Raw genomic sequence first — 12,372 nt, forward strand, 5'->3', positions numbered from 1 at the left:
TCTGGGTCTTCTAAATGAAATGTCCACCCACAGTCCCTTGACTTGGCAGTAAATGTCAGACCTGGCAGTTCCTGCTCTGGTACAGAATTTGCTTTATCAGTGAGATAAGAAACTAATAAACTAAGAGGAAAACACACACACCCTCCCATACACAACCACAACCACAAATGTTCATTAATAAGTGTAGAAAAACATGAGTTACCTTTCTTCTAGGAGTTTTGCAAGATTCACTTTTAGTTGTTTCCGTTTTTTAATATACATTTGTACCCCCACTGATGAGCAGAAACTGTATTAGAAGATCGGCCTTGGGAAAAGTGAGAGATTGTATTTAATCCTAGAATTCCATCTAAGAAATGTTTTATATTTGATGCTATTTTCCTCAGGAATTCAGCATTAAAATAATCCCCAGGGCTATAATATGCTGGGAGAATCTTGGAGGAAACAAAAATGTTACCAATAATATTACTACCACTATAAATCCTATATTTATATATTGCTATAAACAAGCTATTTTAAAAAATATGTGGATTCATGCAATTCAAAAGGCTTTATTTTTATAACTAGGATATTTTAGTTCTGGATTAAAAAAATCTGAAATATTTAATGTATTTTTCTAAGCATCAAAACATTACTTGATATGTAATTAACAGACTCCTAAGTCATCACTAGAGAATTTAGCTACCGAAATGTTTCCTTCTTTTGCCTTTAAGAAACCATTCTTAACAGGACCCATAAGAACCAGTTACCTCTTACCCAAATCTTCTGCCATTTGAGAGACAGTGAAATTAACATTTCATTTTTGTTTTTTTTTTTTGTCGAAGGCAACACAACGAATTACAAGCTGAAACAGAAAGAACTTCCAGATACGAACATGTTTTTTTAAAAAAAGTAATCTTTTAGTGGATAACTTGGCAACATATTGACATTGACAGTGTTCTTTTTTTTACATTATCTATCTTTTATATTACTTCTATTTTTGAATTTGCTTTTTCACATGTATTTTCTGTCCTCTTTGTTAGTGTATGACATAATTTTGATACACAGGAAAAAATAATTTTAGAGTAAGGGAGAGTGATGTTTTGTTTGGGCCTAAAGATACAGACACCTACAGAGATCAACGGGAGCGGAGAACCTGCTTGTAAATGGACAAGCTGTCTCCCGGAGTGTAGTAAGATACTCTTGTAAATATTATTCTGGTCTGATATTGAATGCATGTTTCTGGAACAATCACTTCTGTGTTCAACTGTTCTTCATAAGACACTTTCTCCATAAGAAAACTGAGTCATTGGTTGTGAAGATACCACATTGGTGCTCAGGGGCAAATTACTATGTGGGATTGGTTTATCATACAAAAAGTGTCAGGAAAATATTTCACACTAGGCCATGTCCTCATGTAAATTTGGTTCTTTGTGATAATTTATTATGATGGCATTCTAAAGCACCACTATCTGTTCTGAGCTTGTGAGCACAAAAAGCAGAACCCTGTGCTTCAAGGTAATGCATTCAAATAGAAAATGGCCAGTTAGATTTTTGTTTTCTGTAGCAGATATATCTCCTACAGACAAATAAAATTTTTCCCCAGCAAGGTTATCATCATAACCAGAGATTATAGTATTGAAATGCGTTAAGCATAAACCTGGTTTTGCTTTCTCTTCCTTCAGGCCATGGTTGCAAAAGACTGCAAGGGCAATTTCACATTTGAAATTACTTACAGCTAAATTGCTATTACTTGATTATTAGTGGATAAGTTTTACGTATCATGGTCAAGTATTTTGATATCTAAATGGTGTTAGCTCTGGTATCTACCATCTCGGAGCACCAAAAAACCTGACTTGGCCTTTCTGTGGTCCACTGACTGTATCTAAGGCTGGAGGTCCTAATTCCTTCTACCTAAGGTGGTGCCTAAATGCCGGTTGCACACATCTGAAAATAAAATTAAAGTAGATGCATCCGAGGTGGAAAATTGATGATAAAGTGATGAGGCAAGTTTTAATATGCAGAACTAGCCACACATTCCTCAGTGTACGCTTGTCCATCAAAACTCACTGATATCCAGTTAACAATGTGAACAAAAGGAACAGCTAATAAAATACCTAGATGAATAATATTTTCAATGTGTTATGTCTCTGTACATCTTAATGAACTCTGCACATACCCGCTACTTGATAAGAAGCCTAGAAAAAAACCCTTAAAATGTGACACCAGCAGGTTTTTCTTCTATTGCAGACCTCTTGCCTCTCTCAACAAGAATAACAAGTGGAACCTCTGGAGTGAAACTGCACAACAATTTTGTAGGAAGCCCAGGAACAATCTACAGACAAGAAGGCTGTGAAACATTTTGTTACGGGACAAATTTCAGTAAACAAAGTGGAGCGTAAAGCTGATATTCCCTATGTTACAGCAGACATAGTTGCTGCAGCTAAGGCACTAACTATTTACACAGTTCAAATTCTTAGCTATCAACAATTTTGATTCCCTCACCAAAATATACCAGTATTTTTAAGCTTCAAAGGAATGTTTTGATAATTGATGAGACAGATAACAGCAATAAACTTTTTACAAGGGCATGTAGTGATAGGACAAGGGGTGATGGCTTTAAACTGAAACTGGGTAGATTTAGATTAGAGATAAGGAAGAAATTCTTCACTGTGAGGGTGGTGAGGCACTGGAACTGGTTGCCCAGAGAAGTTGTGGATGCCTCATCCCTGGCAGTGTTCAAGGCCAGGTTGGATGGGTCTTTGAGCAGCCTGGCCTAGTGGAAGGTGTCCCTGCCCATGGCAGGGGGTTGGAACTAGATGATCTTTAAGGTCCCTTTCAGCTCAAGCCATTCTATGATTTTATGATAAAATCACAAAAGTGTCATGTTCACAGATAATGAAGTGAACCACGAGCAAATGTAGATATTTGAATATGCATACGTACATATATACACACAAACTGAGAGAGAGAGATACAGGGAGATCATTTGGAATATTTTATAGCTTTTTACCTCTGAAGTGTCTGTATTTCACAAGTTGGTGAAATGATGTAATTAATAATAGGACTATTGACCGGGAATATTAAGAACTAGGTTCATATCTTGTTACTTTGTTTGGAAACACTGTCAAAAATATAGTGACAGTGTAAGATATGGGCTCAAATTATCACAGAACTATCCAGAGGCTAAGATGTATTTCTTTCAACTACTAACATTATTGTTGTAGTTAAATATATTGTGATTGGAAATGAAAAAAATATTATCTTGGCAGCTGAAGGCTGGATCTATGGGGTTTTTTTTGTAAATCTGGGATAGCAGCTACTGTAACTACCTATTTTTGATGGATAAATTTCATTCTGCATTTGGACATTGGGAATTACCAGACTGGCCTGGGTATTGGCAGGTTTGAGCAGAATTCAAGTGCCAAATTTGGTTCAGACTAGACTCAGTCCAGAGGGAAATGCTGATGTTTTTATTCTATTAGAAGCATTTCACTTTCCAATTAAATATTCTTTAGGAGAATTATTTCTTTATTTCTCCCTTGAGTTTTAGAAAGATGGGTGTTGAACTGAAACAGTGTCAGGTCACATCACCCAGTTCCTGATGATTATGTTTGCACATCAACCTCCCAGTTTCTAAACAGCACTAGGAAGGCTTGATGTTGTCTATATTTGCTTTGGGTTTAGGCAGAAAAAATTGGGGTGGGCATAAAAAAATTTGTTATTGCAGGTCATAGTCCAAGTACCTATTTTAGACTGAGGTGCTCTTACTTTGGGAACTCATAAGATTCCCTGAATTTTTTGCTTCACTAGTGCATTTTTTGACAATGGAACTTGGGATTCCAGTTCCAAAATTTGGCAAGGTCCAGCTTTTATAGCCATCTAGTGCTTCCCCCCTGGCCAGGAAGCATTTCCTGTGTCTGTGTAGCCTGATTTTATTAGGGGGAGGGGAGATAAAGACCTTGCATAGTCCCCCTAATCCTATCACACACTAAATCACCTCATTCATTCTGACTCCACCAATGCTGCTTTCCCCATTTCCTGAGTTACTTAGCAACAACCATCCCTCCCTCTTCCACTCCCCCATCGATCCTTTCATTTTTTTTCCCTTTGCAATCACGATTTCCAGGCTGTTTAGAAAAATGAGGATGCTCAGCAGCATAGGGCAAGCTTTTCCTTCCAACCTCCCTTTTAATGCCTGCCAAATCCTTCTCGCCTCCAAAATGAAAACCCAGGCTGCCTGCATATGTGTAATCAAAGGTTAAAAAGCACCCCGGCTGACACCACGCATGTGTTAATCTGTGCTGCAGCAGAGTGCATCATTTCCACTTTGACCTCAGAGTTAATCTGCGTTCAGGCAGAAGCTCCATTGCTTTATTCTTTCTTTTCTTTTTTTTTCCTCTCATTTACTCCTTCTATTGCTTTTTTGGATTTTGTTGCATGTGTGTGAGTGGTTCCATAAATGTGTGCATATGTACGTGTTTCTTCTTTCCTTGACTGTTTTATTCTATGACTGTCTGTGGTTTTGGTTATTTTTTTTTTCTTTTCTCCCAATTATATTATTCTCCTGGATTTGGAAGCTGCTGCCTGCTGCCTGAGCTGACGTTCTCTGATTATATCTGCAAAGGGCTTGTGCAGATCTAATTTCTGTCCCCCTGCATATTAATTCCCGCAGCTGGGCGCAATGTATCATCCCACTGACGGGACCTGGTAGGGAGGGGGAGAGAACCACTACCAAAAAAAATTAAAGAAGGGGACGGATCCATCTGCAACCAAGAAGAAAGGGGAAAAAAACTGGGGGGGGGGGGGGGGGGGAAGAGAGAAAAAGAGATGATTCCTCCAAATCCAACAAGCCTGGGGAGCACTGCATTTTTGAATCCTGCATTTTCTCTCAAAATGATGGTGTGGGCACTTCTGTTCCTCTCTCTCATCCAGTGGTAAGATGTGCTTTCTGATTCTGTTGGGGGGGGGGGGGGAGGGAGGGCTGGGGGTGAAGAATCTGTTTGCAAATTTGCAGAGCTGTGGTGAGAATGCCAGAGGTTCGGATAGTGGCATTACATTCATCTATCTCCTAGCAGCTGAGATCTTACAATGTTTTATTTCTCTTACAATTGTTGTCGCTCTGAAATGGACAGGGAGGGTAAGCAGCGGGTGTGTGTGACGGTGGTACATGCTGAGTGTTTCATAGAAATAGATGCCATATTCACGAAGCCTTTTATCTCTGAATTATTGTTTGCTACAACGCATGGAGTTATAATACAGCTGTGTTCTGTGGGCAGAATGTCAGTGCATCCATGCTTGTTTCCACCTAAGCAGCCACATCATGGCTGTGCCTGGGCTATGGGCTCCGAAACGCCGTACGGTTATTCCATCCATAAGGAGCCAGTGCAAGGATTTAGGACCAAGGACAGAGATGCAGATCTCTGCACAACCCTCCCAAGGCAGGCAGGGAGGTGCTGCCTGCATTCCCCACTTACTGAAATGCTTTTAATGCTGACGGAACAAGCAATGGGATGCAATAGCGTTCACTGATCATATGAGCTGAATGTTTACAACACCGTTTACCCCCCCACTCTGACACACATACTGTTTGAGGACAACCTGTGTATGCTGCATGTGTATTGTATGCATAAATGTAAAGAAGTGAAAATCTTAACAGCAGAGGAAGAAGGAGTTTGTATGTGGATGAGTAGAAAGTGGAGGGGGGGGAGTGAGTATTCTGCAGTGCCAAGCGTTACACTGAACCAGTCATTCCTGCAAAAATTTGTGGACTGTACATTTAACAGGTTAGAGGAGAAAGCAGCACTGCATTACAAAGCCCCTGGCATTTCAGGTGGTAACAGACTTTTCCTCACAGCTGCATTAGCCATGTTGTCATTGATACATTAGAGAAGTTAGTGCCCACTCTCTTTTCTACTATAAATGCTGTGTTCATACAGGCTCCTTATTCAAATTTACCTTCTTTCTCTCCTCTTCTTTTACCTAGACACTGCCATTCTAAAAAGTGGGTTCTTTCTGTTTGCTTTTTTATTTGTTTGTTTAAGAAAAATCAGATTTTGTAGCTGCAGTGGTAGGATTTTAGTTCTAAGCAAAATAAAAGGCCAAAATTATTGGTCAGGGAAATTAAAAGTTGCTGGGGTTTAGAGTAACTTTCTTCTCACAAAAGGACTTTGTGAAGAATTCCTGTGAAAAGAAACTTAAAATGGTTGAAAATGGAGTAGAAAGCGAAATAAAACTTGGTGAGTCTACCATGAGGGATACTTTGTTATTGGGAATAAGGCAGGTGCAAGGTACCTCTGACTCTTACAGAATGGTTTATTATTACTATGTGAATACAGCAATGGAAAATGAGCTTTTACAGGATTTCATGAACACAGGGTCTCAGATTATTTTGACATAAAGCTTCCACTAAAATAATCCTGGATATTTATTTCAACACACTTCCTTCTTTTCACTCATCTTTCAGAATACCATAGCCTGAGAGGAATTTTGCCAAAATTATTTCATAAGATTTAAAGGAAACTCTTCATAATTAAAGTTAACTCAAATTAAAGTTTTATCTCAGCAAAACGTGCCATTTTCTGTTCATAGCCATCTGATAGCCAAGATGGTTTCCTCTGACAGCTTCCTGACCTCATAATTTTAAAGAATGAATAATAGGCAGAGAAACAATATTAAAAAGGTAAAAGGGAAAAATTATCCCTACAGCTTTATGAAAATATTTTAAATTAGTCAACATGCAAATATGATTTTAATTCTAATATTCAGGACACTTTTCTCCTTCTGTGGTGGAAGAAAACTTACTATTAGTTTTGGAAACTCATGGACCAAGACAGAGTTACAAAAGTTGGACTTAGATACTGTTAATTTATAGCCAGGATAAAAGTTTTTCTTGGTTAAAAACTCATCAAACACTTCAGAAGAGGGGAATACCATTGTGTTGCTTGTTTTGGACATTGACATTCTTAAAGGCCAACACAACTGGACGCTAACGTATGTGCTCTACGTTATGCATGTGAATAAATATGTTGACATCAATCAGCATACACACAAAAGTTTAAGCATTTGCAAAACCTGATCAGAGTAATTTAGCACATAAAAACTGGTTACCAATCTCATGCAGAAGTTCTCCCTTTTTAATACAAAAAATTACTATATAGAGAAATTAATTGTTGCACAACTGTTGATAGAAGGTTAAAGAAGAAGAAAGGCATCATTCAGGGATTAATGGAAGTAGTTAAAATTCTGGCATTTACTTCAGCAAAACATGATTTGAATGAATTCAGAACAAATATTACAGCGCTGCAGTATTTTACCTTTTCAATAATTTTATGTATGCGTTTTATTACATGCACAGAGTACAATTGTGCACACTGAAGTTTTAGGAAGTGCTTTCTTCCAATTTGTTTCTTGACATTCATAACTGTACTGCAAACTTCTTGCATAAAGCTCCCCCATCATCTTATCCCTCAGACTAGTGTAACAGCATTGACTGAAGCTGTGTTTCAGTGAAAATGGACCAAACCAAACTCCAAATTTCTGACAACTGTGCATCAAAATCTTGGGGGTTAAAAACACTTTAAAAATATAAATAAGATAGTTTAATATTTGCACACCTCAATATGGGGTTTAATTGGAACTAATTATTTGATTACCTTATTGGACATATAATAGGCCATTAACACATTACATGTAATGAAGCTCACTCACCAGCAAAGTTTCAAATAGATCTAAAGCTATACCCTGCACACTATTTATATATAGGTTTTATTAGTTATTTTTGCACAGTCCTTAGCTTTAACTTGTCTGCAGAAATCAGATGAACACAGTGCAAAGTAATGGCCAGATGTGAAATTTTAGACACTAGCTACTTTTATTTTTTCACCCGGTCGTGCCCAAGTAGTGTCATGGCTGCAGCTAGATACCTGAAACTGAAAACTGTCAAGACCAATCAGCAAAAAACATAAATAAGGCAATAATTTTAACACCAAAATAGTTTGGTGCATATGTGAATATATGTATTTTTACTAGTAAGTTACTGAACATGGGAGTAAATAAAATTGTTTTGTTCTTGTAAAGCACTAGCAATGTCAGTTGGGTTCTTGCACTGTGTGGTAAGTAAGAACATTGATTAAAAGAGGCATGAATATCCCTGAGCTGAACAGCCATTTAGAATTACTGTAAAGGTAGCTAACATCAGTTTGGTATTAATCCTGCAGCTGTAGTTACTCATACAGTAGCTTCCAACACTTTCACACAGTGTATAGCTCTAATATTAAGTCAGAGGTCCCATTGAAGTCACTTGGAGCATTATTGGAATAAGATGTTGCTCAGCAAGAGGCAATTTCTCAACTAATAGGGAATGGCCCCTTTTAAAGAAGTGTCACAACAGAAGATGTGAATCTAGGTGCTGTTAAATGATTACTTTATCCTGACTATGAAATTGAATATTTAGTGCTGACTGGCCTATATACTACAGTGTTTGTCTCAGCAGAGCTGAGGCTGCATAGACAGAATACCTGCACTCCACTTAAACATTTCAGGGGTAACAAGGAGGGTGAGATTGGCTTTGAGTTTTTCATAGCCATGCCGCATTCCTGACTGCTATCAGCTCTAATGCTGGGATACAAACTGGATTATTGTAATAAAAATACGACCAAAGCCACCGATCTAAAGTGGATTTGAACAATTAAGTAAAAGTCTCACTATCTCATTGTTAATAACTTGATGGAGCAAAAAATCTATAGAAACTATCTACAGTAAAAACAGCTTGGGAAATGAATCTACTTTTTAATGTAGTATTTCCCATATGATTCATGTCATGTGTCTTCTTCATGGCCATCCAAATCATGCTTTTGGATCTTAAGTTTAAACTGTTCTTGATTAGTGCTGGTCTGGAAAAATATCTTGTTCATTTGGATTGTTTTAAGGTCAATACACCCGACTGGCACTGTCCTGCCATGTGGACATGCACTAGCTCATTTGAAGCTAGCTCAGTGCCCTGTTCTATATATTCCTAGATACAGAGATTGTATTAGGGTGTTAATCTGATTTTTTTTTTTTTGAACATTCAACAGAATAACTAGAGTGTACTATGGTTCTCTGCTTCATTGGTACAGTCAAACGGCTGCTTTACAAACTATTGTACCTGCAGCCCCACTCACAGTCTTACAGAAAAAAACAGGTAGATTATGTGAGAATGGCAGTGAAGAATACAATGCTACCTGGGGGCTTGCTTAATTTGGGCTTAGAAAATCTACACATAAAAAATGATTGACATCAGGATGTTAGAACTGAAGTTTTGGGTTTTTTTTTTAATTTTTACGTTGCATAGCCTATCTAGTCCTGTACTTTTTCTATGGACATTTACTGCAATATAAATTCCCTTTAACACGGATGGTAAGGTTCAATTGTCCATCTTCCCAGTTATGTCTACTAAGAATTGAACCCCCTATCCTATACCTAAAGCTGAAAATCTCAGCAGTTTTAGGAATCTCCTCACATGATGGGCCTAGTTTTATCTTCTCAGTAATCACTGACCCACTGAAGACAGTCTGTTGCTGAGGGAAAAGCCAGGACCTACACCTATATCAGGACCAGGACCTATAGTTATGTGTTCATAAGTAAGAACTGGGAAATATCCCAAAGTTAACTTATAACTCAGTAAGAATCTTGAAGAAGTGTTCCTTACACTGCATAATGCTTTTACGTTTTGCAGAACACTCTCAACCTACATTCCAGCTAAATCATTTACAATACGTCTAAAACCTTTTTTTCTTCATGCTTTCTTTTTAATTCTGTATTGAAGATCATCTTAAAATTTGCACTCCACTTCAGGCTGCAGACTGTAATGTAGATTGATCTGAAGTAACACATAGCTTTTGTCCTTGCCCTCTGGATGTCAAGAACTTTCTCCATTCAAGAACAGAGCTTGTCTTCTGCAAATGGAAGTTCGGAAAAAGAACTAGGGAGACTTTGTGGCAGTAAAAGAAAAAAAAAAGACGTTTATTTTTTTTTAGAAAAGATATGTCAACTGCTGACAGAAATAGACATCCAGGTAACTTCACTGGAAGTAGAGGTATGCTTCTGGGCTGAAAGGTGAAAGCTGTTTACTTAGAACAAGATACATTTAATATATGATGAATAAAAAGACTGCAGAAGAAAAAGTCCATCTCCATAGTCAGGTAACTATAATTATTATTAGGTAAGGAAGAGCCTATTTCATAGAATGAGACTAAAAACAAACTTGTTGAGCACTAATGAAATTACGGACTGCAATTGCCCCTCATGAATATATCCAAAGCACAGAAAGAAGGTTGAGGAGCTATTTTTTTTTCATTCTAAATGTACTGATTTTTTTAAAACTTTAGCCTCAATAGGATGAGTGACTTCTGATGACTTAAAACTTAACATTCATTGCATGTTCCGTTTTGATACCGGATTATGGTCCAAGTTGTCGTGACACTAACAAAAAGCATACCATAAAAGTCTGAATTCACCTGGTGTGTACACCTGGAGACGTGTGTTGTCTTTACAGGCATTTTATTTAGGTGAGCTCCTGGCTCAGAAGAGCTCTGGTGCAGTAAGAAGGAACTTTGCTGTTGCTTGAATTGGGCCCAGTTTTCCATTTGTGATGTCCAGAAGTAACCTGCTGATTTGATTCTTCCAACTAAGAAGAAATTTAGCTTTGCACTAAGCCAGAAGGTGGAAAAAACAGCATTTAATTTTTTTTTTAATTGGAAACAAGAAAATAATATTACTTGCTTTTAAACTTGCCGTATGAAATAGTTAGAAATTCATTTATATCAGAATGTGTAACCATCTCCTTCAATGTGAGAAATTTACAAAAAACTGTATTTTTTTTTTTCATCCATATGAAAAAAGAGTGGGAAGAGGGAGGTAGTGGGTACATATCTTCACAAGTCCCAGCACCTGCCAACTGGCTGAGACGAACTGATGTAAAAGAGGGGCGAAGGTGGTAGGTTGAAGAAAGCTATTGAGAGAACAGTGAGGATTACATCTAGTGTGATTCTGGGGTATTTGTATAGTTGTGACAGGAAATTAATATGCAAGTCTTGTCAGACTGAATATTGGGTATTCAGTCTGACACATGGTGATATCCTCTTATTTATATAACTGGGTAATATTTTTAACACAACTACTGTCAAAAAAAAAAAAAAAAGGAGGCTTTAATGCTGCTGAAAACCACCAGTGACTGCATAAGCAGAAGAGAAATGTAGCAAACACCTGTCTGTGTAAATTGCTACCTCAGCTGCATAATGCTTTTTCATGTGATGTCCTGAGAAACATGGAAAAAAGTTGGCTACAGAAGCATTACTTATTTTCTTTAACATAAAAGGGCATAGAGCACCCAATGAAATTATCATTGGCTGCCCGAAAACTTATGAAAATGGTTTGCTTTCTAATCAGTGAGGTAATGCAGAGCCCAAAGATTTATATTGATTCAAAAAGAAGAAAAATACTTCAAAGTCCATTAAACTCAGTGGTAACATTTCATTATAGGAAATCTCTAGCTGCATGTTTCTGGAAGCGGAGAGATTTTACCAGGGAAGCATCGTTATATTCTTGCCCTGACCTTTTGCTCTTAGCTTCTGCTATTGGCATCTGCCAGATGCAAAATACATGGCACAATATATAGCTGATGTGCCCCAAGTAATCATTACATTATGATTACTGCAAAGTGATAGCAGGTGTCAGAATTTCTTCAGTAATTTATACAAGAATCACAATGCAGCAAATTATTATCATTAAGGAAGAAAATCACTAATGTCTAAGTCAGACTTTCTTGTCTCCAGGATCAGTTATATTTTTTCAGATTTAGTGGAAGGACAGTTTCACACACATTCAGTAAAGCACAGCACAATGTGTAGGCCTAGCTGTGAAATCCAGCCATTGTATATGAAAATAAATATTACACTTATAAGGCAGAACTTTCATTTGTTTGCAGACAGACAGCAAAACATCAAAGAAATAGCATTTTTGCAAAACCTAAGCCAACATATACAGATTATTACCAGAAATAAAACATCAATATATGGAAAAAAATAAACCTATTTCAAAGAAATGAAGTAAAATAACAAGCATTTGGAAGGAATGGAACGAGAAGAAGGTATCTACTTTTTATGTTTGCATTAGCTCTTTCCAAATGATGTGGGTAATCATGTATGATATTATATTCTTTATTGAATATCATCCTGGACTTCGGTGTGAACCCCTGAGATGAAAGACCAGCTTTTTTCTGAGCTATTTATCTTCTAAGCTTTTTGAATACTCCATGTTCTACAGAAAAATGCCTATGGTTCTATACATTGATGAGAAATGCATCTTAAAGAGGATCTCATGCATACCCAAAATAACCTTCTGACAGAATTCCCT

General features: G+C 37.3%; 1 protein-coding gene across 2 annotated transcripts in view; it reads left to right on the top strand.

The window, feature by feature from the left end:
• The first annotated feature begins 4,806 nt into the window (after positions 1-4,806).
• GABRG2 (gamma-aminobutyric acid type A receptor subunit gamma2) overlaps positions 4,807-12,372 on the top strand; it is a 71,428-nt gene continuing 63,862 nt past the window's right edge. Inside the window, exon 1 of one of the 2 annotated variants that reach the window (XM_075102106.1) lies at positions 4,807-4,913. In XM_075102106.1, the coding sequence (XP_074958207.1) occupies positions 4,807-4,913 (107 nt within the window). The remainder of the gene's footprint in view (positions 4,914-12,372) is intronic. The other variant, XM_075102107.1, reaches the window with a different exon arrangement.

Source organism: Phalacrocorax aristotelis, chromosome 8 (assembly GCF_949628215.1).
Source record: "Phalacrocorax aristotelis chromosome 8, bGulAri2.1, whole genome shotgun sequence".
Lineage (NCBI taxonomy): Eukaryota > Metazoa > Chordata > Aves > Suliformes > Phalacrocoracidae > Phalacrocorax > Phalacrocorax aristotelis.